The 27,748-nt window shown below is 37.4% G+C and overlaps 2 protein-coding genes and 1 pseudogene across 2 annotated transcripts; all 3 read right to left on the bottom strand.

Annotated features, from left to right (window-relative positions):
- Positions 1,239-2,153, bottom strand: OR5AN30P (olfactory receptor family 5 subfamily AN member 30, pseudogene; annotated as a pseudogene).
- LOC138916905 (olfactory receptor 5AN6-like) lies at positions 10,776-11,720 on the bottom strand. The gene has a single exon (XM_070230510.1). It carries the CDS (start codon positions 11,718-11,720, stop codon positions 10,776-10,778), a length of 945 nt encoding a protein of 314 aa, XP_070086611.1.
- A 10,831-nt stretch (positions 11,721-22,551) lies between these two features.
- On the bottom strand, positions 22,552-25,375 carry LOC138916538 (olfactory receptor 5A1-like). The gene is made up of 2 exons (XM_070229164.1): positions 25,334-25,375; positions 22,552-23,517 (listed from the first exon to the last, which is right to left on the bottom strand). Exons 1-2 carry the CDS (start codon positions 25,373-25,375, stop codon positions 22,552-22,554), a joined length of 1,008 nt encoding a protein of 335 aa, XP_070085265.1.
- Between the last annotated feature and the right edge of the window lie 2,373 nt (positions 25,376-27,748).

Below are 27,748 nucleotides of genomic sequence, written 5' to 3'. Positions count from 1 at the left end.
CTTCAGACAAGAAAAACTGGCCAGACTTGAGAACCCTGCCTCTTCCACTATCTATTTCCTTTCCTGGCCCTTGAGGTTTCCTGGAAAATATGAGCATTAAAGTAATTTAAACCATTCTATTCCATCTATTATATCACCCCAAACAACCATAAATCTCTAAGACATAAAATGTGTTCAACATGAACAATAAGAAATAATGTATACCAGCTTTTCATATTTGTTCTTTGCTCCTGCAGTATTGAATATTCAATAACTCTATTATTACAATGAACTCTCACAGAAGACTTCTCACAGAAAAGATGTTCAGAAGCTTGAAATACCAGAAATGATTGGGCAGTGCCATCCCATTGGCTATGTGAACCAAGGGTAAAGTTTTCCAGATTTGATGGGGGAGAGAAAGAGATGTTTGAGTCCCACAATATCAGAAGCTGCTATTGGCTGTGACATGGATTTTGAATATCATCTCCAATCAGAAATCCCCACTGGACAATAGATGCAGGAAATTAACTCATCAGACTCATAAATAAATGGCAGTGAAGGGAGCCAATACTTCATTCCATTCTTTATATGATTCAAATCACCTCTTCCCTCCTTAGGCTACAACTATGGAGACTAGGATGTGACTAAAAATTTATTAGATGATTAGCATTGAAGAGACCTTAGATAGACATTAGACATTAGCTGTCTCAGACTGGTCTCCCCAGGAGACACAATCAGGCCAATAGCATAGCTTTGTTTCTGTCCAAAGGCACATTACCACTCTGTGTTCATTCCCACTCTGGTCAGAAACACAGAACAAGCATTTGTCACCATGATGTCTGGATAATGCTACATCAAAATATTTGGCAGACAAGGTTTGTACACTCCTGGGGACCTCTGTCAATTATCTCTCCTTTAAGGTCAGAAGCTTGCAATTGGACAGAGCTTAATCTCAGAAGCAAGAAGAAGCAAAACGTTTCTAAACCCTGATGTTTCACAAATACTTGCAGATAGATTAATAAATGATAAGGCCACTCCTCATGTAGAGTGAAAGTAATGAACCTCCAGGACTTAAAGATATTGTGTCTGTGTGGCATTGAGTAAGCTATTGGCTCATTTTGGCATATTATCTGGGTCAAACAAGCCTTCTTTGTCCAAAGATAGTATGAATTTTGTTATAGTGTATTAGTGTGCATATTGCTGTGGGTGAAAGTGATTCTGACAAGACAAATTGGTCAGAAATCTCATAATCTGTGACCTCAGCAATACTCTAACTTATTTTGCAACATCTTCAAGGCACCTTTGATTTCCTTGTTCCTCAGACTGTAAATCAAGGGATTCAACATGGGAATCACCACAGTGTAGAAGACTGATGTGAAACTGTCAAAGCTGGAGGAACCACCACAACTGGAACTCAAGTAGACAAATCTACCTGAGGTACACAAGAGGGTCACTGCTGTCAAGTGAGAAGCACAGGGGTTGAAACCTTTGAACTTGCCTTTAGCTAAAGTGATAATATAGCCATAGGATATCATAATAACTAAGACATTATCCCAAAGATCATTGTAAATATAGCAATCATGAGTTCTACAGAGAAAGTGTCAGAGCAGAACAGGACTAACAGTTGGGGCATGTCACAGAAGAAGTGGTTGATGACGTCAGGCCCACAGAAGTAGGATTGAAGCATGACACATAATTTGGATATAGAACAAGAGAGTCCAACCATATAGGACACAAGCACTATCTGAACACAGAGGGTTGGTGATATGATGGATGACTAGAGAAGTAGGTTACAAATGGCAACATATCAGTCATAAAACATGGCTGTCATGAGACAAGACTCACTCAGTCCCATGGTTGAGACAAAGTCCTAAATAATACAACCCACAAAGGTGATACCTTTCTGTTCCTGGAAGAAATTGGAGAGCATCTTGGGGACTGTGGAGGTCACATAGCAGATATCAATGAGAGAAAGATAACTGAGGAAGAAGTTCATGGATGTGTGGATGTGGGTAATCTATCCTTATTAAGATGAGGAGGCACGGGTTCCAAGTCAGAGTCATAATGTAGATCAACAGGAATACAGCAAAGAGCACTCCTATGATTCTGGAGAAATACGAGAATCTCAAGAGGATGAAATGGGTGATATCTGTAATATTTCCTCCCCAAACCATTGGCTTCGTGCTCCTAAAATCAGAAAAGAGACAAAAGAATGGATTGCAGACGCAGGCGAAACAATAGCATTACAATGCTCATAGATGCCATTTCTTTTCGTTCATTGAGCACTGAAAAAGGGAAAACACTTTCTTGTCCTGGTGGAAAGACCCCAGTTTTCTTCTCCAATTGTCAAGAAATACCTTCTCAGTGTTTCAGGTTCTCAATTACTTCATGAGGTCTCAAGAAAATTACAAGAGATCTGGGGCTGGCCTGGTGGCATAGTGGTTAAGCTTTCACTCTCCACTTCACCGGCTCGGAGTTTCCTAGGTCAGATCTCAGGCAAGGACCTGTGCACTGCTTATTAAGCAATGCTGTGGCAGGTGTTCCACAGATAAAGTAGAGGAAGATGGCCACGGATGTTAGCACAAGGCCAATCTTTCTCAAAAATAAATAAATAAATAAATAATATTTAAAAAGTTGATAGAGAACTTTTTAAAAAGCAATAGAAATTCAGTGAATTATCTATGATAGACATCATTGACTAAAATCAATTTTTAAAAGACTTTTAATAATTAAAAATATAATTGTGGCTTTATAATAGTAAAGCATAAGTGGCATCATTCCAGAATAAACTTGTAATAGCTCTTCTTTCCCAGACAGTCATCTAGATAGATTTTTAAAAATTTCTTCTTTCACCTATACGAAAAATTATCCTGTTTATAATAACTTCTCAAACCTTTTTACCAATATATTTAATATAATATCTTCAAAATGGCCTGGATAATTGTATCATAATTTATAATCCTGATATTTTCTTGGTGTACAGCATGTATGCTAATAAAGTTATGAAATGTCTTCTTAGGGAAGTCTTCATAGGAGCCAGTCTTAAAAGGAGGCTAGTAAAACTCACAATTACAATCAAATATTGTCTCAAATGTAGGATATTTTTCAACTTAGGAAATAGCATAGTACTGTGGTTAGGGTTCAGACTTTAGAGTTTCTGTTCTGAGTGGCATCATCAAGATGGCAAAATAGGTCATTCCTGACTTTGGTAACCCTCATAAGAACAATTACCAACTATTCACAGACAGGACATCATTGCAAAAATCCTAAAACATGAGGATGAGGCTGAAGCACCTCCACTAACCACAGAGAACAAGAAGAACCACATTAAAAGGGTAAAGGAGAAGCCATACTCTGACTCCATTGCCCCTCACCCTGCTGGCACAGTGCCACACCAAGAATACTCTCTTGTCCTATGGTTTCTTCAGCAAGCTAAACAACCTAGAAGACATAGATAAATTACAAGAAACATACAACCTAGAAAAACTGAATCAGGAAGAAACAGAAAATCTGAACAGACAAATAACAATTAAGGAGATTGAATTATTAATCAACAGCCTCCCAACAAAGAAAAACCCAGGACCAGATGGTTTTATGGTGAGTCTGTCAAATATTTAAAGAAGAATTAAGACCAGTCTTTCTCAAACTCTTCCAAAAAACTGAAGATGAAGAACCACTTCTAAATTCACTTATAAGACCAGCACTGACACCAAAGCCAGATAAGGACACTGCAAGAAAAGAAAACTACAGGCCAATATTCCTGATGAATACAGATTTCAAAATTCTCAAAAAATACTAAACGATAAAAACTCTCAATAAATTAGGTATACAAGGAACTAAATGCAACATAATTAAGGCCCTATCAACAAGCCAACATCTAACATCATACTAAATAGTGAATGATCAAAAGCATTTTTCTAAGATCAGGAAGAAGACAAAGTTGGCCATTCTCAAGATTCCTATTCAAGATAGTACTTGGTCAGAGCCAGTGCAACTGGGTCAAAAAATAATAATAAAAGTCATCAGAATTGGAAATAAAGAATTGAAATTGTGTCTATAAGCAGATGACATGATTTTACCTACAGAAAATCATAAAAACTTCACCGAAAACCTGTTAGATCTAATCCATCAATTTAGTAAAGTTGCAGGATACAAACTAAGCATTCTAGATATTAACACAAATTGTCTGAAAAAGAAATAAATAAGATAATCTCATTCACGACAGCATCAAAAAACAAAATACTTAGCAATAAATTTAACCAAGAAGGTTAAAGTTCTCTTCACTGAACACTATAAGACATTGACAAAAGAAATTGAAAAAGACACAAGTAATGGAAAGGTATCCCATGTTCATGGATTTGAAGAATTAATATTATTAAAATATCCATACTACCCAAAGCCATCGATATATTCAATGCAGTCTCTACCAAGATTCCAGTGACATTTTTCACAGAAATAGAACATACAATCCTAAAATTTTTGTGGAAATACAAAAGGCCCTGAACAGACAAAGCAATCCTGAGAAAGAAGAATAAAGCTGTCAAAGAGGCATTACGCTTCCTGATTTCAAACTATATTACAAAGCCATAGTAATCAAAGCAGTATGGTACTAGCATAGAAACAGACACTTAGACCAATGGAACAGAATCAAGAGCCCGGAAATAAAACTGTGGGTATATGATCAACTAACATTTGAAAAGAGAGCATGAAATACTCAATGGAAAAAATACAGTCTCTTCAATAAATGGGTTTGGGAAAATTGGATATTCACATGCACACAATGAAACTAGACACCAATCTTACACCACTCACAAAAATAAACTCAAAAAGAATTAAAGACTTAAATGTCAGACCAGTAACCATAAAACTTCTAGAAGAAAACATAGAGAAAATTCTTCTGATCATGTATTGGAAAAGACTTTTTTCAATATTACGCCTAAAGCACAAGCAAAAAAATTAAAAATAATCAAGAAGGATTATATCAAAATAAAAAAACATCTGCACAGCAAAAGAAACGATAAGCTAATGAAAAGGTAATCTACAGAATGGGAGAAAATATTTGTAATCACGTATCTCATAAGGGGTTAATATCCACAATGCATAAGGAACTCATACAATTCAACAGCAAATAAATAATCCAATTAAAATTTTGGTATAGGACCTGAATAGATATTTTTATGAAGAAGACATCCAAACTAACAACAGATATGTGAAAATGTGTTCAGCATCACTAATCATCAAGGAATTGAAATCAAAACCACAATAAGATATCAACTCACATCTGTTAGAGTGGCTATCATCAAAAAAGACAAGAGATAAAACTACAGGTAAGAATGTGGAGAAAAAGGAACCGTATGAACTGCTGTGAGAATGTAAACTAGTATAGCTACTGTGGAAAATAATGTGGATTTTCCTCAAAAAATTAAAAATAAACCTATCATATGATCCAGCAATTCCATCCTGGGTATATATCCAACGGAAATGAAATCACTGTCCCAAAAAGATACCTGAACTCCCATGTTCAATGCAGTATTATCTATAATAGCCAGGACGTGGATACACTCTAAGTGTCCATCAACAGATGAATGGACAAAGAAATCATATAATAAATGTAAAAATAATATAAACAACATGTGTATGTATAATTATGTATAAGTAACATAAATAATATGTATAATAAGAGAATATTATTCAGGCATAAAAAAGAAGGAAATCCTGGCATTTGCAACAATCTGGATAGACATTGAAGGAATTGTGCTGAGATTAATCAGACAGAGAAAGACAAGTACCATATGATCTATTTGAATGTGGAGTATTAAAAAAAATAACCTCATAGAAGCAAAGATAAGATTTGTGGTTGCCAGACGCAGAGGGTAGAAAGTGGGGGAATTGAGTGAATGTGGCCTAAAGGTACATATCTCCAGTTATAAGACAAATAATTTCTGACAATATAACATACAGCAAGATGACTTGGTTAACAATATTGTATTGTATATTTGAAAGTGCTAAGAGAATAGATCACAAAAGTTCTCATCACAGGGAAGAATACTGTGACTATGTGGGGTGACGGATGTTAACTAATCTTATTGTGGTAATCATTTTACGATATTTACATATATCAAATCATTGTGTTGTACACCTTAAACTTATGCAACGTTATATATCAATTACATCTCACTAAAACTGGAAAAAAAAATTTAGTTCTGATACTCTCTCACTCTATGAACTGGTCCTAGTCACTTAAACACACTAGGTATGATTTACTTTTAACAAAGTGAGGACGACAAGAGCCTCTAAACTATAAGGTTAATGGGAGGCTTTTATTAGGAAATTCGTGCCAATGTTCAGCACATAATCTGGTACACATTAATTTTTCAATAGATGTTGGCTGTTATTATCATTGACTGCTTACAGATAACCATGAATGATGGCTATATCCGTGAATAGGAATGCCAGGTGCGATAGAGTTGTACGGGTTAATTTGGGGAAATTTCTGAGACATCATCAGCTCTGTAGACAATCGGACATCATTACCTCTGGTCAGGTATAGATTCAGACCTAGTGCGCAGGCAAGCTAAACCACCTGGAGCCATACAGACACAAACCACATAAATGATTTCTATTTAGTTTGCTTCGATTCATGTACACTTGAGTCAGTTGACAACTACCATCAAGCTATGATGAGCTTTGATGTCGAGAAAGATTTTTGTTTCATTTGCGCTATGGTTTTATGAGTGTCAAAATTTTTCTGTTTACTCTTAAATAGACTGTTGCTAATATAATTTATCAGCTATTTATCCCAGATGCATTACATTCAATGAAAACATTTTGAAAGTATAAACTCTCATGCACAACATCCCTGAAACAACAACATAATTGATCAATTTGGTGAAAATAAGTCAAACTTTTGATCAAATAATTGTACTAAAATTCTTCACTTTCTTACTAACATTCTGGTAACAAAGGCAGCCATGACTAAATGTATTCCATGTAGCTCATCATTCACAGAAAACTGTGAGGAGTTGTGGATTGTTTCACTTGTTCATGAGAAAATTGATCCTAAAAGTGTATGATTTTATAATTTGGTAAGCTAGAGGAAAAGAAAAAAAACATTCTGAATATACTCACTCTCTCTGGTTAATTTTTTGCGTGTGTTCACCATCTGCCAAGGCAGTTTGTAGAAGAAAAAATGATTGATGTAAATTTTGGTTGGAGATATTACTGTGGGGATACAGCTAACCAAAACTCCTTCTAAATATGATCTACTAAGGACACGACAATTTGCAATTTTGTGCAGTATATAAAATCAGGTTAAGAAAGCCAGGAATGTTGCTGAATGACGAACAACATAGTAAAGAAGGATAAAAGAAACAGTCCCACCAACACTACCTGTTCATCTGGTGGGTCATCTCTAATATCTGGGTCACCAGTGCTAGTTTCTCCAGACCCATAGGGTCTTCAAAGATGACAATGGATGGTTATTTGGAGTATTTCAAAAGACGAATAGAATTGTACGTGAAAACTTTGTCATATCATCATGAAATGACCAGCTTGGCTTTTGCTGCTACTCAGAAATTATGAATCAAAGTTATATACTGAAATAGAAACCAAATTAATAATTATGCAAAAGCACAATCCCCAAGGGAAAATTAAATTAAAAAGATTCATGGAATAGATAAAGTTGGGAAACAGACAAATATGTTTTACCTTAGTTAAGTCCCCTGTAATTCACAATTTAATATTTTGATTGAGTGCTCAATTATTAACTTCAGTAGTGTGTAGGCTTTATAGACATTATCTCATTGGATTCTAGATGATTCTATTGTCCCCAATTTATAAGTAGCAAACAGAAATTAACAGATTTCAAGATCATATACTTAAGAATTTGAGAACTAGAACTGAACATCCACTCCTCACCAGAGTAATACCTAATATTTTTGTTTTGAAGTTATTATTTTGATTGAGGGTCAGGGAAATTGGGTAAGGAAAAAGAGAACCTGAGAAAGGGCCCGAAGTGGAGGGTGCATAAATGAGGGAGAGGGAAGAATTGGAGAATGAAAGAGACTGAGGACCATAACCCTTGCTCCACAAATGTCCTACTGGAATTATTACACGGCTATTGAAATAGCACAGAATTCACTGTTTTCTGTAAATCTTGTTGTCTCATCTTGACATAGATCTCCCAGGAAGACAGAGTTCTTGCCAAAGGGTGAAGTCACTTATTTATTATCCATAGGAATTTTCCAGGCGGACCAGATTGCATTCAAAGATGAGTGATTTGGGCCATGAAATTGGCTGTCCACTCAGAGCCAAAGAGATGCCCACCACTGGGGTTCCTCTCAATGTGTTGTTAGGTGAGAGATGAAAGGAGAAGACAATTATAGGGAGAAAACCCTCCAGATACCTGCTCTCTGGAGTTATGGTTATCACGGAGTTTTTTCTGTGCTAATTTCATGCCCCACTTTGCCATGTCCCTTCAGATTCAATTCAGCACTTCCCCATGGTCCTCTTATGGTCTCAAGATTGATGTAGCTTTTTTTTTTTTTTTTTTTAACAACCCAGGAGTCATTTGAGTAGGAAAGGACATAGTGATAACATAGTCTAATATCATCAATTTCCAGGTGAGGATTTGAAGCCAATTTATCTAAAGGATTTGTCCAAGGTGACACAACTGGCTGGCAATAGAGCCTAATAATAAGTTAGGTATGTGGACACTTCCTTGTTTACAAAACTCTTTGATTTCAGATAGATACATACATACATATTCTCAAATATTTGACCTGAATCAATCATCTTAGCAGGTCCATGAGGCAGATATGGCATGATTTCCTATGCATAGGTGAGAAAATCAAGGCAATAAGGAATATGATAAAACTAATTCGTATCAGAGTCATGACTTATTGTGATTAATGCCTTGGGCACTGTTATCAGCCAATCTGGGTGGAATTCAAGGTTTCCACTTACTGGTTGAGCAAATTAACCTCTTGAAGCCACAGCATTATCACCTATTAAATGGGGCTGATCATAGTTGCTACTTCACAGAGTAGCTTTTTATAGAATCAAATTAGATAATGCTTATAAATCACTTATCAGAATGTGAAGTACACAGCATGTCTTCTATTAAGAATAGGCTTAATTTATGTGTTCTGAATTGGAATTCCTTTCAACATATTATGCTGCATTATTAAGCATTCATTAAGAATATCTATTTAAGATCATTCCCACAAACTTGTTTGTCTTTTTTTGTTTAGATGGAACTCATCTACCTTGCCGTTACTAGGGATACAGAGATGTTTTTGGAATGTCTCATTCTTTGTTTCATCTACTTCAGCTATCATTAATTCTAGAGAGAGGAGTGGGTGGGGCAATGAGTTAATTATTTAACTCTTGCTAATAGGTTAGTAGTCATATATCCCCCTGGTAAGAACTGTAATAATTTAATCTTTTAAATTGAACAGGCCCTTAAGATGGTTTTAAAAATACAACCTCAAAGTGTAGAATTTGGCTGCCATGGATAAGCAATGGAGGACATCTTTATGTCACTAAGAACCATTTGTGCTCCACACATGACACTTCATGAGATTCAAGATGGATTGTTGCTACACTGAGAAGAATGTGGCAGACCACAATATGCCCAAAGGTTCTATCTGTAAAAGGGGAATAATTCCTCATCAACCAACTGCACGTGTTAATAGAAAAGAATCACTTCTATGCAATGTAACCGTATGAAGTTGAAAGTATTGTATAAATACTAATATAATACGTATGAAGATTAGTACTTAAACTCTTTCCTGAAAAAAATATTTCTTCTTAAATTTTCTTTAAGTTCTCTTGGTTGGACTCTGAGTTTCCATGGTCCCCTCAAGTCTGGTGTCTCTGCTGCTCCCTGGTCAAACTTAAGGCCTGGGAATCTCTGAGAGGCTCAGGGCACTGGGACTTAGACCCTGTCGCCCACACTCACGATGAAAGCCTTCATTTCTGAGGTCTTATATGGTCTCTGGGAAGCTACCTTGGAGTATGCTCCAGGCCACCTATGCCCAGAAGTTGATGACTTTGACTTCTTTCTAGTCTCTGAGAATCTCCCCAACTCTTGACCTGAAAAGTGCCCCTTCTATCTACCATTCCTTTCTCCAATTTTTTTTTCATAATTCACTTCACAAGGACACTCAAGGAGTAGGATAGAGGGAATAAGATTATTTGAGAATAAAGCTAGATTATCTTTCTCCTTCTTCTCTCCTCTCATCTCCTCTCTCTCTTTCTCTCTCTGACTTTTTCTCTCTTTCCATTTCTCTTTTTTCTGTGTCCCTCCCTCTCACACCCTCTGCCTTTGGGATGAAATTATAAAAGTATTCATTTAAAAATTACTCTTAATTTTCACATCTATAATTTTATACATGATTTTGTTTTATTGTAATCAAAACATAAATAAATACCTAGTTAAAAATAAATAAAAGACATTTTAAGAATTGTAGAGGAAAGACCTATTTGAGTGGCTTCCTAGGTCTTCTCATTTATCTACATATAATATCAATCGGAACTTCTAATCTCGAAACACTGTTTTACCTGCCTAGGTCTAATCATGGAAAAAGACCTTTTAAACTGAATTCAATGTTGCTGACACTGCATTAGGCAGATCACTTGGTGGTGGCAGCTAAACATAATGGCATTAAGACATGAGAAGCCAAGTTTTCACTTCTTCTCTCTACCTAGCTTTCTTGTAACCTATAACAGGTCACTTGCATATTTTTACCCTTGTCTTCCTTATGGAGGAAATAATATTTGCTCAAATATTATTCTTACTGAGATAAATATGTTGCCTTCTTTACTACCCTCATCAAGGCCTCTTTGATCTCCTTGTTCCTCAGACTATAGATAAAAGGGTTTAACATTGGGATGAGGATAACATAGAACACTGACAGAACCTTGTTCTGCTTTTTGGAGTGGCTAGAGCTAGGATGCAGGTACACAGAGAAGCCCATGCCATAGAATATTGTCACAACAGCCAGGTGGGAGGCACAGGTATTGAAGGCCTTGGCACTACCTTTTATGGAGGATATTTTCAGGATGGAAGTTGCAATAAAACCATAGGATAAGAGGATGACAAGGAAGGAAGTGAATCCAACAAAAATAGATTCCAGAAAAAGAATCATTTGGCTCATAAAGGGATTGGAGCAAGACAAGGAAATAATCTGGGTTATGTCACAGAAGAAATTTGGAATGATATTGTGCCCACAAAAGTAGAGATGAAAGCAAGAAACTGTTTGAATTAAGCTACCAAGGAAACCACTCCCATAGGCTCCAGCAACCATCTTCTGACAGAGGTCAGGATCCATGATGGCTGAGTACTGCAGAGGCCTACCAATAGCAATATATCTGTCATAGGCCATTACGGCCAACAGGCAGCACTCAGCCTGAGCCATCCAGGACCCAACAAAATACTGGGTGGCACAAGCAATGAACGAAATTGTTTTTTCATCTTTTAAGAAGTCTGAAAGCATCCTTGGGCTGATGGAAGAAGAATAGCAGATGTCTATAAATGACAGGAAACTGAGAAAAAAGTACATAGGTGTGTGCAGGTGGGAGTCCATCCTGATAAGGAGGATGAGACCAAGGTTCCAGATTATGGTCAGAAGGTAGATCCCTAGGAAGATTGGAAAGAGGATAAGTTGCAGCTCTTTTTCATCTGACAGTCCCAGGAGAACAAACATGGCCACAGAAGTATGATTTCTATCCTCTTTCATGGACCTGCTCAGTACTATCTGCTGAGAAAAAGATGAGAGAAGGAAATGTTTTCATCCTCAAAAAACAAAAGAAGACACTATTTTTTTCCAGTGATGCTACTGACTGTGTATACATCTTCAATCATGAATGTCAAGTTAATCTGTGTTTCATGTATAATCATGAAACTTAACTAAAAACTTCTCTTAGTTAAATATTGTCATTCTCTTTGGGGACAAAAGACAGTAAACAGGCACCATTAGTACATTATCTACTAAAATGTCTTGATTTCATGTTTTTCTGTTCCAGATTTTAAAAATATAGGAGGGGTCAGCCCGGTGGTGCAGCGGTTAAGTTCGCACATTCAGCTTCAGCGGCCCAGGGTTCGCCAGTTCAGATCCCAGGTGTGGACACGGCAGCGTTTGGCAAAAGCCATGCTGTGGTAGGCGTCCCACGTATAAAGTGGAGGAAGATAGGCATGGATGTTAGCTCAGGGCCAGTCTTCCTCAGCAAAAAAAGGAGGATTGGCAGTAGTTAGCTCAGGGCTAATCTTCCTCAAAAAAAATAGGAGACTTAGACATATAGTAAACCAGAAAAACACTGTCATCTCTCTATATGGTGAAACAGAACGATTCTGCCAAGGCATGGCTCTGACATTTATTCGGTGATTGAAGAAGCCACTGAATCCTGTGAGCCTCATACGTCAAATAAGGATGATGAAATACATGCTCTTTAAAATCTCCTTGAGAACTAATGTTCAATTAATCTGTAATCAGGGAGTGTGGACATTTCTATAGCTGTCTTTCTGCACTCATACAGCCTTGAAAGATATAAGAATAATGCAATGGGATGGTGGGACGAGTCACACACCAAGAAGCAGCTTGGAAATGGATGTGACTTACTCTCATTAACGATGCTAAGAAAGATACTGAGAAATTAGGTAAGAAAGATTGAAAGAGCCATTATGCTCCTTTCCTCAGAGGCGTATTTTTTCTTTCCTCAGTATAGAAATACTTATGAGTTAAATTATCTAGGACAGTGATTTCTGATCTTCTTTGAGTCAGTGATACTTTTGAAACTCTTTTGGAAATTCTGGACCATCTACCAAGCAAACTGCAGCTACTTACCGCCTTTGCACATGGTTTTGTTAGATTCTCAGTCACCCTCCATTCTATTCATGGTTCCTAGGTTAAAGACTTCTCCTACAAAATAAACTGACTTTAACTCATGTAAAGGTTAGGATGCTTAGGCAGTGGATATGGGGATTAGGAAACTGAGGCAGGATTTCTGGAAGTTCTTCCTCCTTTTCTCTTTGGAGCCAGTCCAGGGAAAGTAAGCACTAAGTCCTCAGGCCAAATGGTAAATAACCAAAATAATGTTTTTGCCTTAGGTACTGAATGCCCTCTTCAAGATGCTGTAGTTGTCATCTCTCCAGATGGTCATAGAACAACTACCAACACAAACCCATTTTTATTTAGATGAACTCAAACTAGAAAGAAAATAATAGAAAGCTGTGAAAGGTAGAAAATAGATGCCAAATACAGCCTAAGAGTTGTATATGGTTAAAAGTAGAAGTCTTGGAGATTTCCCTGGAAGTAGGCTGTGACATGAATGGAATAAACTGCGTTTGTGAACTACAAATATTTGTCAGTATTAGCTACCCAGAGTGTCTTTCTTTTCCCCAACTATTTCTCAGCCTCCTAATTCCAAAAATGAATGAAAAGAGAAAATACCCACAGAAGCATAAGACTATAGCCTGAGAAGTAAGGTGGACAGTTTCATTCCCCAAAATCAGACTAATCATTGCTTCATAGTCCCTTGAACATGTTTTGAAAACAGTTGATCTATGCACTGTTTTGAAAATAATTCTGAAGGAATGAAATTATTAATTAGAGAAGAAATTTAAGATTAGTAGTCAATACGGAAGTAGAAATGGTAACAGACAGATATGTGTAATTCATCCCAGACTTAGATGTGGTTATGTCCACAGTAAGACTGAATGGGGAGAGAATTTTGCGAGAACAGAGGAGACAATCAGATTCTTCATTATCGTTACCATCATCATCATGACCAATAATCATGACAACAAAAAGATTTATTGAGCAACTGCAATATATACTGTTCTTCTTGCAATCACGGAGACATTCACAGCTTCCTCTAATGTTCATTCAATCAATATGGTAGCCTAAGTCTGGTGTGCTCCTACTAAACAAAGCTAATACTCTTAACATTGTCTCTATATTTCTATTAATATTTCTATTATATGCCTCTGGAACCCCAGTTAGCTGTATCTTGAATCTTCTTGCTCTACTTTCCACATCACTGAAACATCCATTGTTTGGATTCCTCTACTGTGCTCTGTTTAATTTTTAAAGATCTCTATTCCAGTAAATTAGTTCTCTCGTAAATTGTGCTTGTGGGCTGTTTAACTCCTCCATTGAATTTCAAATTTCAATCATAACATTTTGTTTTCTCTCTAAAGGTTTCACATTGTTCTTTATCCACTTGGTCAGCTTGGAAAGTCTCATATTGTTTTATCTTACTTTCAATAATATCCTTTATTTAAACTTTTAAAACGTACTTATTGAAATAATTATTAGCTAATAATATAAATACATAGTTTTCCAAATTGCACTCCATAGTTTGATATTGTTTCTTACTCTTGCTCAAGTGCCTTGTTTAATTGCGTGATGAGTAATTTTTTTATCTTAAACAATGTTCCCTTAAAATTTATCTGTGGGAAACATTAATGCTTCAGTTTAAAATGTGTTCCCTCAGAAATGATTTACATTACTTCTGTCAGATACCTTAGGGACAACACCAAGCCAGAATTCCTTTAAATAAAAATTTTGACTTGATGTTTTTTGATGTTATAATATTCACATCAAATAGACTGCATATCTACATAAGTAGATAGATAAGATTAAAAATTATCAGGGAAAGGAGCGATATCAGCATCTTAGCACTGAAAAGACATTCCTCCTTTTTCTCCTGCTTTAGTAACAATGAATTAGAAGTCATCCACAAACAAAAGTACCTTTGTGGGAGTTGTAGTATCCAGCACCAAATGCCAAGAGACCAGGAGGAATCTGCCCACCTGTGAACCAGTAACAGGCAAACAGACTTCAGTATGGGCTACAAAGCCAGCAGGATCAGTGTGAGCCTGCCCCAACCCATCTTGGTCAGGGTTGAGCAAAGGCTAGAGATGATTTGAGCAGCCACCCATGAATGAGAGAGACTTTGCAGAAGGTCGCACTTCCTGAGAGAGGATTCCAGCACACAGTTGGAGCTGAAGAAAAATACAAATTTGTTTACAGTGAAGACAATGAAAGGAGATTTCTCAGCACCACCTTTCCCAAGGCAACACTGCAGAAGTTAAACAATTCGTCGTGGCAAACTCTCCTGCAGGGGAAAAAGAACAGTCACTGAGTACCCAGGATACCACAGTTGTGCTAGATGCATTCAGAAACCTCTTTATCCCTAGAAGTACCTAGACTACTGAACAAGTAATCCATGACTGGAGAGAGAGAGGAGATCAGGAAAGGGATCAAAAAAACATATATCAAAGGTATTAATGAAGTATAGTTCCCTATTTCAGCAGGAAGTCCACCAATGAGCCACTAAGAGTACCACAACAGAAGATCTCCTGACCAGATGCACGAGAAACCCCAGCCTCCCAGTCTTAAACCCACACCTCTCCTCACCCTGCCACTAGCTTCTTGTGCATATTCTTGAGAGCAGCAGTGAGAGCAGCTCTAGTAAACTGAGTTCTCTCAGAAAGAGAGATCAGGGTCTCTGGGCGAGGGAGAAACCACAAACAGGAGCTCTAGAGCCACATTCTTGAAAACTAAATAGAGGTTTCCAATAGCCAGACTGGTTAGGTGGTAAGAACCAGAGAAAATACAATAGCTTAAGAATTCTACAACAAGAGGGAACGAGAAGAGTGGAACATGTGTACCCATACAAAGGCAGAGGAAAACTCACCTATAAAATCACAAAAGATGGCATACCCCATCTGAGGCAATTAGTAAAGGTTTAAGGAGATGTCTGCTACTTCAAATACTAAAGCAGCAATACAAACCTACAAGAAACATGAATTATCAAGAAAATATGTCACCACCTAAAGAGAACAATAATTCTCAAAGTACAAAGCTGAAAGGCACAGAATTTTGCAACCTGGCTGATAAAGATTTTTAAAACAGCTGTTTAAAACAACCACAAGAAAACTCGGAAAAACAATTGAATGACATAAGGGAGGAAAAATGAACAAAATGAGATACTCACCAAAGAGATAAAAATTATAAAAAGGAACCAAACAGGAATTCAGGATCTGAGGCGTTCAATGAATGAAATGAAAAATGCAATAGAGAGCATCTGCAGTAGAGTAGAGCAGATGAAAAATGAAAATGTGAGCTACAGGACAGGGAGTTTGAAATAACACAGTCAGTGCTGAGCAAAGAAAAAAGAATGAGAAATAACAAAGAAAGCCTACGTAATCTATGGGATTCCATCAAAACCAAATTAGAATAATAGACGTTATAAATTAGAAAAGACAGAGAAGGTGGCAAAAATTTTATTTAAATAAATAATCCTGAGAACTTCCAAAACCTGGGAGAGATTTAAACATCTAAGTTCAGAAAGCTAACAGATAACTCCATTATCTCATGAAAAAAGAGCTTCTCCAAGACACATTATAATAATGCTATCAAAAATCAAAGATAAAGAGAGAATCCTTAAAAAAAAGAGAGAGAGATTATAACCTAAAAATGAATCTTCACTAAGCTATCAGCAGTTTTCAAGCACACATCCTACAGGCCAGGAGAGAGTAAAATGACACAGTCAGTACTGAAAGAAAAACTGAAAGCCAAGAATACTCTATCCCACAAAGTTACACTTCAGATACGAGTATGAATAAAGACTTTCCTAGAAACACAAAAGCTGAGGCTGTTCATCACCACTAGACCTGCCTTGGAAAAAATGCTGTAAGAAGTTTTTTCAGCCGAAACAAAAAGACATCAGTCAGTGACATTAAAACATCTGAAAGTATACAACACAGTAATAAAGGGAAATACACTATCAGGCTTAAAAAGATTCTTACTCTGTACTTGGGTGGTGTGTAAACCACTTAACTATACTTTAAAATGTTAAAAGTGAAGAGTGTTAAAATAATTGTAGCTACTATGATTTGTTAAACAATACATGTGAAAAGAAATAATGGCATACACAACATAAAAGGGGAGAATAGACAGGTACGGCTTTTGTAGACTAAGTTAAGTTACTATAAGCTAAAAATGGACTGCCCTCCCTGTGAGATGTTTATATAAGACTTATGATAAGCACAAAGCAAAAACTTGGAGTAGATTCCCAAAACACAAAGAAAGAGAAAATAGAGCATACGACCCAAGAAAATCACTAATGTACTATGGTACACAGAAACAGAGGGGAAAAGAAACAACTAAAATAAAAACCAACCAGAAAACTATGAATAAGATTGCATTAGTAAGTCCTCAATTATCAATAATCACTCCAAATGTAAATGGATTGAATTCACCAATCAACAGGCAGAGTACTGGATGGATTAAAAAGCAAGACCCAACTATATGCTGCCTACAAGAGACTCACTACAGCTTTAAGACACACATAGACTCACAGTGAAGGGATGGAAAAGACACTTTATGCAAGGAGAAAGCAAAATGAAGCAGAAATAGCTACATTCATATCAGACAAAAACACTTTAAGCCAAACACAGAAACAAGAGACAAAAAAGATCATTATATAACAATACAGAGGGCAAGTCATCAAGATGATAAATGTAAATATATATGCATTCAAAATCAGAGCAATAAAGTATATTAATCAAATATGAACAGACCTGAAAAGAGATTTAGACACCATACAATAATTATAGGGATTTTAATACCCATCTTTTAGCAATGGGTAGTTCATCCAGACAGAAAATCAACAAAGGAAATGTTGGACTTAAAACACACATTAGATGAAATGGACCTAAGACATTTATAGAACATTCCATCCAATAGCAGCAGAATACATGCACTCCTCAAGTTCACACAGAATATTTCCAGAATACATCATATGATAGGACACAAAATATGTCTTACAAAATTTAAGATTGAAATCATACCAAGTATCTCTTCTGACAACATTGATATGAAACTAGAAATAAAGAAGAAGAAAGCTGCAAAATGTATACATATGTGTAAACTAAACAACACACTCCTGAACAACCATTGAGTCAAATGAGAAATCAAACAGGAAATCAAAAAACATCTTGAAACTAACTGAAATGGAAACATAATACACCACAACCAATGGGATGCTACAAAAGCATTTCTGAGAGGGAATTTTATAGTGATAAATGCATATATTAAGCATATAGAAGAATCTCTAACAACAACCTAACATTATGTCTCAGGGACTAAAAAAGAGCAAACTAAGCCCAAAGTGAGTAGAAGGAAGGAAATAACAAAGGTCAGAGTGGAAGTAAATAAGTTACATACCAAAAAAACAATAGAATCAATCAATGAAGTTAAGAGCTAGTTTTCCATATGACAAAAAGAATTGACAAATCTTTAGACTAAGAAATAAAGTCAAAAGTCTCAAAATCAGAAATGAAATAGGAGACATTACAAGCAATACTGCAGAAATACGTAAGATTATAAGGAACTACTATGAACAATCATATGCCAACAAATTGAATAATCTAGAAGAAATGGAGAACTTCCTAGAAATATACAAGCTATCAAGAATGAATCAGGAAGACACAGAAAATTTGAATAGAACAAAGACAAATAAGGAGATTGAATCAGTAATCAAAAACCTCCTAACACAGAAACCCACAGAAGCAGATATCTTCCCAGGCAAATTATACCAAACATTTACAGAATAATTAGTGCCAATCCTTCTCAAACACTTTCAAAAACAGGAAGGAATACTTCTAATGGAATTTTAGGAGGTCAATATCACCCTGACACCAAAGCCAGATAAGGACACCACAGGAAAAAAAAAAAACTATAGGCCAATATCCATCCTAAATATAGATGCAAAAATAGTCAGGAAATATTAGCAAATCAAATTCGACCACACAGGAAAAGGATTATATACTATGACCAACTGGGATTTATCCATGGGATGGAAGGATAGTTCAACATGCACAAATCAATAAATGTGACACACCACATTACTAGAATGAAAGATAGAAATCACGTGGTCATCTCATAGATGCAGAAAAAGCATAGGATAAAATACAACATCCTTTCATGATTAAAACCCAAAAAAACTGGAAATAGAAAGACAATACCTTAACATAACAAATGCCATCAAAAACAAACCCACAGCTAATGTTATACTCAATGTGAAAAACAAACTTTTTCCTCTAACATCAGGAACAAGACAAGGATGCTCACTCTCACCACTCTCATTCAACATAGTACTGACAGTCTTAACCAGAACAAAAAGGCTAGATAAAGAAATATGAGAAGAGGTTAAGAATGAGAGATAACATAAACCTCATAAAACTTATGAGGACCATAAATCTTACTCCATGTTGGTCTTACTGGAAGAATCACATGGATATTGGGATAACACAGAATCCACTGTTTTCTATAAATCTTGCCCTCTCACCTTGACCTAGATCCCTCAGGATAACAAGAGTTCTTGACAAAGTTGAAATTCCTTATTCTTTTCAAAAGAATTATTCAGGTGTGCCCTATTGCACTCCAGGATGGGCGCTTTTGGCCATGACATTGGTTGTCCACTCACAGCCAAAGAGATGCCCACAACTGGAGATCCTCTTAAATGTATTATTAAGGCAGAAGTGAAAGGAGAAAAGACAATTATAGGGAGAAAACTCTCCAGGTACCTGCCTTCTGGTGTCATGGTTGTCATCAAGATGATTTCCCTGCTAATTTCACATCCCACTTTGCCATGTCCCTTCTGACTCAATTCCCCACTTCCCCATGGTCCTATTATGACCTCGTAATTATAGCTTTTCTTTTAATGAAGTTAGATTTCTTTGAGCTGGAAGGGACCGAGAGAGCACCTAGTTTAAGACCATCATTTTCAAGGTGAGGATTGAAGCCAGAGGTGCTAAGACATTTACCAAAGATGACACAACTGGCTGACAATACAGCTTAAAAACAATAAATTAGATATTTGGACACTTCCCTGTTCACAAATTGATTCCATTTTAAATATGCACACTTTCTCAACTCCCTGACCTGAATCAATTATCACAGCAGCCCTGGGTGGCTGACACAGCATGATTTCCTATGCATAAGTGAGGATATAGGAGCAACAAGGAATACAATGAAACTAATTCATGACAGAGTCACAGATCATTGAGGTTAATACCATGGGCACTGGTATCAGCTAATTGGTTGAATTCCAGCTTTCCACATCCTTGCTGTGTGTTCCAGAGCAAATTAACCTCTTCAAACCTCACTATTATCACCTTAAAAATGGGGCTTATAGTATGAGCTACTTGATGGAGCAGCTCTTCATAAAATCAAATTATACAATGCTTATGAAGCACTTATCAGAGTGTGAAGTAAACAGCATGCCTTCCCTTTAAGTAGGTGCAATTTAGGGGCTGGCATGGTGCTGCAGTGGTTAAGTTCATGTGCTCCTCTTTGGCAGCCTGGGGTTTGCAGACCCAGAACCTGGGTGCAGACACACACACAGTTTATCAAGCCATGCTGTGGCAGGCATCCCACATATAAAATAGAGGAAGATGGACACAGATGTTAGCTCAGGGCCAATCCTCCTCAGGGAAAAAGAGGAAGATTAGAGGAGGATGTTAGCTCAGGGCTAATCTTCACCAAAAAAAAAAAAGTAGGTGAAATTTATGTGTTCTGAATTGGAGTTCTTTCCAATATATTATGCTGCATTACTAATTCTTCATTAAAAATATCTACTGGGGCTGGCCCTGTTTTGCAGCGGTTAAGTTCGCACATTCCACTTCGGCAGCCTGGGGTTCGCCAGTTCAGATCCCGGGTGTGGACATATGCACCACTTGGCAAGCCATGCTGTGGCAGGCATCCCACGTATAAAGTAGAGGAAGATGGGCATGAATTTAGTTCAGGGCCAGTCTTCCTTGGCAAAAAAGAGGAGGATTGGCAGCAGATGTTAGCTCAGGGCTAATCTTCCTCACAAAAGAAAAAAATATCTACTTAAGATCATTCCCGCGAACTTTTGGTTTTAGTGTTTTGGTTTTTGGTTTTTTAATGGAGCTCATCTACCCTGCCATTACTAGGGATACAGAGATGTTTTAGAAAGGTCCCCATTCATGTTGGATCTACTTCAGCTAATCTTACTTCTAAGGAGAAAGGGATGGATGGGATAATGAGTTAATTATTTGATTTAACTCTTACCAATTGGTTAATAGTTATGTATTCACTCTGATAAAAACTGTGTTGTGAATATTTTCAATGAACAGATTCGTAAGATAGTTTTAAATATATAACACCTAAGGTATAGAAATTGGGCACCATGGCAAAGCAATAAATGACATGTTTCTGATCAGTAAAAACCATTTATGTTCCACATCTGATACTTAGTGAGCTTCAAGACGGATTCTTGCTACCCTGGGAAGAACAAGGCAGACCACAATATACCCAAAAGTTCTATCTGTAAAATGGGGATAATTTCCCACTTGCCAAGTGCACATAATAATAGAACAAAAATCACATCTATGCAATGTAACTAGTGAAGTGTAGTATGTTGTGTATACACTACTGTAGTATGTATGAAGCTTAGTCTATAAACTCTTGTCTGAAAAATATCTCTTTTTAAAATTTTCTTTAAATTCTCTTGGTTAGACTTTGAGTCTCCATGGTACCCTCATACAGACTGTTTCTACTGCTTGCTGATCATACTTAAGGACTTGGAATTCCTAGGGGGCTCACATCTCTGGGACTCAGACTGTGAGTCCCTAGACATAACATGACAGCCTTTGTTTCTGAGTCTTTCGCTGTCCCTGGGAAGCTACCATGGAGCATGCTTCAGGCCACCTGTGCCCAGAAATTGATGACTTTGACTTCTTTCTAGCCTCTGAGAATCTCCCCAACTCTTAACCTGAAAAGTGCCCCTCCTTTCTACTATTCCTTTCTCCCATCTGTTTTTCACAACTCACTTCATAAGGAGTTTCAAGGAGTAAGATGGAGGGAACAAAGTTATTTTGGAATAAAGACAGATCAATCTTTTCCCCTCTCCTCTTCTTTTGTCTCCTCTCCTCCCTTCCCCTTCCCTTCTCTCTGTTCACTTTTTCACTCTCTCTTTCTTTTCCCTCTGTGTGTTTGTGTCTCTATTTCTCTTTCTACCTATCTCTTTCTGTGTTCCTCTTTCTCACACTGACTTTCTCGCTCTGTGTTTGGAACTCAGATGATAAGGTATTCTTTTTTAAATTATTGTTAACTTATACATATGTGATTTTATAAGTAATTTTATTTCTATTTAAATATAAAAAGTGCTTAACAACCAAAAATAAATAAAGGACATTTTAAAAATTGTAGAGGGAAGAACCATGCATGACTTCCTAGGTCTTGTCATTTATCTACATATAATATCTATCAGAACCTCTGTTGTCCAAACATCAGATTTTATCTACCTGAGCCTAGTTATGTAAACAAGCCTTTTAAATGCAGTTCAATGCTGATGACACTGCCTCAGACAGATCACTTGGTGGTGGCAGCTAAACATAATGGCACCAGGAACCCAGAAGCCAGGTTGTCACATCTTCTCTCTACTTAGCTATTCTTGCGACATACAAAATGTTATTTACATATTCTTATCCCTCTTTTCCTTATAGGGAAAATAACACCTGCACAAATATTGTTCTTACTGAAGTAAATGTGTGGTCCTCTTTATCACCCTCTGGAAGGCCTCTTTGATCTCCTTGTTCCTCAGACTATAGATAAGAGGGTTTAACATGGGGATAAAGATAACATAGAACACTGACAGCACCTTGTTCTGCTTCTTGGAGTGAGTAGAACTAGGATGCATGTACACCGAGAGGCCTGTGCCATAGAAGATTGTTACTACTAACAGGTGAGAGGCACAGGTATTGAAGGCCTTGGCACTACCTTTGATAGAGGATATTTTCAGGATGGAAGCTGCAATGAAGCCATAGGATAAGAGTATAACAAGGAAAGAACCAAATCCAACAAAAAAAGTTATGAGAAAAAGAATCATTTGACTGATGAAGGGATTGGAACAAGACAAGGATATGATGTGGGTTATGTCACAGAAGAAATTTGGAATGATATTGGGCCCACAGTAGTAGAGATGAAAGCAAGGGATTATTTCAGCTAAGCTACTAAGGAAACCACTCCCATAGGCCCCAGCAATCATCTTCTGACAGAGGCCAGGAGCCATGACCGCTGAGTACTGCAGAGGCCTACCAATAGCAACATATCTGTCATAGGCCATGGCAGCCAAGAGACAGCACTCCATCAGACACATCCAGCACCCAACAAAATACTGGGTGGCACAAGCAATGAATGAAATCGTTTTTTCTTCTTTTAAGAAGTCTGAAAGCATCCTTGGGCTGGTGGAAGAAGAATAGCAGATGTCTATAAATGACAGGAAACTGAGAAAAAAGTACATAGGTGTGCGCAGGTGGGAGTCCATCCTGATTAGGATGATAAGACCCATGTTCCAGATGAGAGTCACAAGGTAGATCCCTAGGAAGATTGGAAAGAGGATAGGCTGCACACCTTTTTCATCTGAGAGTCCCAGGAGAGCAAACATGTCCACAGAGGTACGATTTCTATCCCCTTCCATGGACCTGCTTGGTGACAGCTGCTGAGAAAACGATGAGAGAAGGAAATGGTTTTATTCTCAAAAAACACAAAGAAATACTCTTCATTTCTTTCCAGTCATGCAGCTGACTAGATATACATCTTAAATCATCAATGTTGGGTTAATCTTTTTGTTCCATGTATAATCACCAAACTTAACTGAAAAATTTTCTTTCATAAGTACAGTCATTCTCTTTGGGGCAAAAGACAGTAATGAACATCATTGGTACATTATCTCCTAAAATGTCTTAATTTCATGTTTTACCATTTCAGGTTTTACAAATATATGAGAAGTGGAAATAGATTAAATTAGGAAAATACTGTCCTCCCTCTATATGGTAAAACAGAATGATTCTGATCAGCCACGCCTGTGAAATTAATTCAGTGCTTGAAAAAACCCCTGAATCATGCTGGACCTCATGGTCAATTGAGGATAGTAAAATAGATACTCTTTAAAATCCCTTTGGGAACTAATATTCAATTAATCTGCAGTCAGAGAGGGTAGACAATTCTATAACTGCATTTCTGGTTTCATAGAGCCTGGAGAGAAATAAGAATAATGCAATGGGATGGTAGGAAGAGTCATGCACCAAGAAATAGCTTGGAGCTCGATGTGACTTAAACTTAATGGCTCTATGAAGTCTCCTGAGAAGTTAGACAAGACCAGGTTGTAAAAGCCTGGTCATTATATGCCCATCCTTGCCGGTGCAGATTTTTATTACCTCAAATCAGAGATACTTATGAGTTAAACTGTCTAGAGCAATGATTCTGGATCATCTTTGAGTCAGTGATACTTTAAAAATCTGTTGGAAACTCTGGAACCTTTACACAGCAAATTACAACCACTTAACACCTTGCATATGGTTTTGTTGGATTCTCAATCATCCTGGATTTTATTATTGATTCCTAGGTTCGAGTCTTCTCCTATGAAGTAGAGTAACTTGAACTCATGTAAGGGTTAGAACGCTTAGGCAATGGGCATGGGGACTAGGAAACAGAGGCAGGATTTCTGGAAGTTCTTTCTCTTTTTCTCTTTGGAGCCAGTTCAAGGAAGGCAAGAACTAAGTCTCCAGGCCAAATGGTAAATAAGCAAAACAATATTTTTGCACTAGGCTCTGTATGCCCTCTTCAAGATGAAACAGCTGTCTTCTCTCTAGATGGTCGTTAGGACATGTCCCAATGCAAACACATTTTTTATTCAGATGAACTACACTAGAAATAAAATCATGGGGGCCATGAAAGGTAGAAAATAGATGTTAAATGTAGCCCGGATTTTCCATATACGGGTAAAAGTAGAAGTCTTGGAGACTTCCCTGGAGAAAGGCTATGATATTAATGGAATAAGCTATGTGTATGAACTACAAATAAATATAGCATTAGCCGTCCAGAATGTCTTCCTCCCTCCCAGCCATTTACCAGCCTCCTAGTTGCAAAAGTGAATGGAAAGAGAAAATCACCATGGAAGCATGAGGTATAGCCTGAGAAACAATGTAAAAGTGTTCATTTCCCAAAATCAGATCAATCATTGCTTCTGGGGGCACTGTTTCGAGAAGAAATCTGAAGGAATGAAGGCATTAATTAGAAAAGAAAGTCAAGATGTCTGCCATCAGTACAGAAGGAGAAATGGTAGCAGACAAACTATGCATTTACCATCTCAGACTTAGGTGTGATTCTGTCCACATGGAAACTGAATGGAAGGAGAATTTTGTGAGAACAGAGCAGAAAATTGCATTCTTCGTCATCAACCTAACCAATAATCATGACAACAAAATGATTTATTGAGCAGCTACAGCATGTACTGTTCTTCTCTTTCTACTCACAGATGTATTCACAGCTTCCTCTAATGTCCATTCGTTCAACATGGTAACCATAACCCTCATATGCTGTCTACTAAACACAGATACTCCTCTGAAAATTGCCTCTACATTTCTATTATATGTCTCTGGAACCCCAATTAGATGTACACCATTGGATCTACTTGCTCTACCCGCTACATCACTGAAACATTCATTATTTGTATTGCTCTACTCTGTGCTGTTTGATTTTTACAAATCTTTCTTCCAATAAATTCATTCTATCATAAGTTGTGCTGATTGGCTATTTAACTCACTCATTAATTTCAAATTTCAATCGCATTTTTTTTCTCTTGAGATTTTCCATTTTGTTCTTCCCAAATGGTCAGTTTTGATAGTCTCTTGTTGTTTCTTCATACTTTCCATAGCATCCTTTATTTAAATGTATTCAACATACTTATTGAAGTTATTATCTAATAATTTAAATACATATATTTGCAAATCTGATTCCATGGTTTAAGGATATTTCTGACTCTTACCAAAGGCGCCCTGTTTATTAGTAGGCTTAGTGAATTTTTTATCTTAAGTTCATATTTCTTTAAAATTTATCTGTAGGAATCATTGATGCTTGTGTTTAAAATTTGTTTCTTCAGAAATGGTTTATATCACTTCTGTCAGATTCCAGGGGTAAAATATCAATCCAGAATCCCTTGAAACAAAAATTTTGACTTGGTGTTGTTTTTTTTTTTGAAAGATTTTTTTTTTCCTTTTTTCTCCCCAAAGCCCCCCAGTACATAGTTGTATATTCTTAGTTGTGGGTCCTTCCAGCCGTGGCATGTGGGATACCACCTCAGCGTGGTTTGATGAGCAGTGCCGTGTCTGCGCCCAGGATTCGAACCAATGAAACACTGGGCCGCCTGCAGCGGAGCGCGCGAACTTAACCGCTCGGCCACAGGGCCAGCCCCTGACTTGGTGTTTTTTTGACAACACAATAGTGATAATATTTAGGCTGCAATCTACATAATTAGATGGATGAGAGTAAAAATTATAAAGACAAGGGCTGATAGCAGCATTACAGTGACTAAAGACGTCTCCCATTATTGTCCTGCTTTAGTAATAAAGAATTGGACGTCCAACCATGAACAAAAGAGCCTGTGTGGAAGTTGTAGTAACCAGCACCAAATGCAAAGGGATCCAGGAGGAATCTCACCCACCTGTGCATCCAGTAATAAACAGACAGACTTTGGTATGGGCTAGAGAGCCAGCAGGAGCCCACAAACCTGCCCCAAACCATCTTGGCCGTGGTCAGGTAAGCCTGGAGAGTGCACACTTGGGCAGACAAGTGTGAATGAGAGAGAATTTGTGTAAGGCAAGTCTTCTGGAGATGTGATTCCAGCACATTACTGGAGCAGAAAAAACGTGTGAGTTTGGTCACAGTAAAGATAGGCAAAGGAGATTTCCTGGCACCACCAGCTTCAAGGCAACACTGCAGAAGATGAACTACTCAGCAGTGGCAAACTGTCCTGCCAGAGAAAAACAGCAGTGAGTTAGTGCCCAGGCTACTCCAGCAGGGCTGGACACAGCTGGAGAACCCGGTTCTCTCTAGAGGTATGTCGACTACAGTGGTGGATAGATCACGAGTGGAGGGAGAACTGACATCAGGTAAGAGGAAGATACTAATATCAAAGGGAATTAGAGGGGCACAGGGGCTCAGAATTTCAGCAGGAAGTCTACCCATGAGCCTCAAGGGGTACCTCAGCAAAGGATCTCCCCTCCAGATCCACTGGAACCCCCAACCACCCAGTGTTAAACCCATATCCCCCTACACTCTGCAACTAGCTCTTTGTGCATATTCCTGTGAGAGCAAATCTGGTAAATTGAGTCATCTCAAAAAAAACAGATCTGTTTTGTGGACAAGGGAGAAACCACAAACATGAGCCGGAGTGCCACCTTCTGGAAAACAAAAAAAAAGTTTCCAGTACCACCTGGTAAATGGTAACAACTAAAAACACAGTATCTTAAGAATTTGGCCACAAGAGGGAGGAAGAAGAGTGGAGCAGATGACCCCATACAAAGGCAGAGAAGACTGGAGACCCCTTACTTACACTACTCAGAAAACTTAACTTGAAATGAATTAAAGATTTAAACATCAGACCTAAAACCATAAAACACTTAGAAGAAGAAATATAGGAAAAGCTCCTTGACATCTATCTTGCAATGATTTTTTGGATTTGACACCAAAAGGACAAGCAACACAAGCAAAAATCACCAAGTGGGACTACATCAAAGTAAAAAGTTTCTACAAAGCAAAAGAAACAACCGAAAAACTGAAAGGCAACCTACAGAATGAGAGAAAACAGTTGCAATCCATATATCAGATATGAGGTTATTATTTAATACATTTAGAGAACTTTTTCAACTCAGTAACAAATATCAAGCAAC

The sequence above is a fragment of the Equus caballus genome, chromosome 12 (genome assembly GCF_041296265.1).
Source record: "Equus caballus isolate H_3958 breed thoroughbred chromosome 12, TB-T2T, whole genome shotgun sequence".
Taxonomy (NCBI): domain Eukaryota; kingdom Metazoa; phylum Chordata; class Mammalia; order Perissodactyla; family Equidae; genus Equus; species Equus caballus.
The sequence above is the reverse complement of the archived record's forward strand: the minus strand, read 5'-3'. Positions and strand labels throughout refer to the sequence as shown.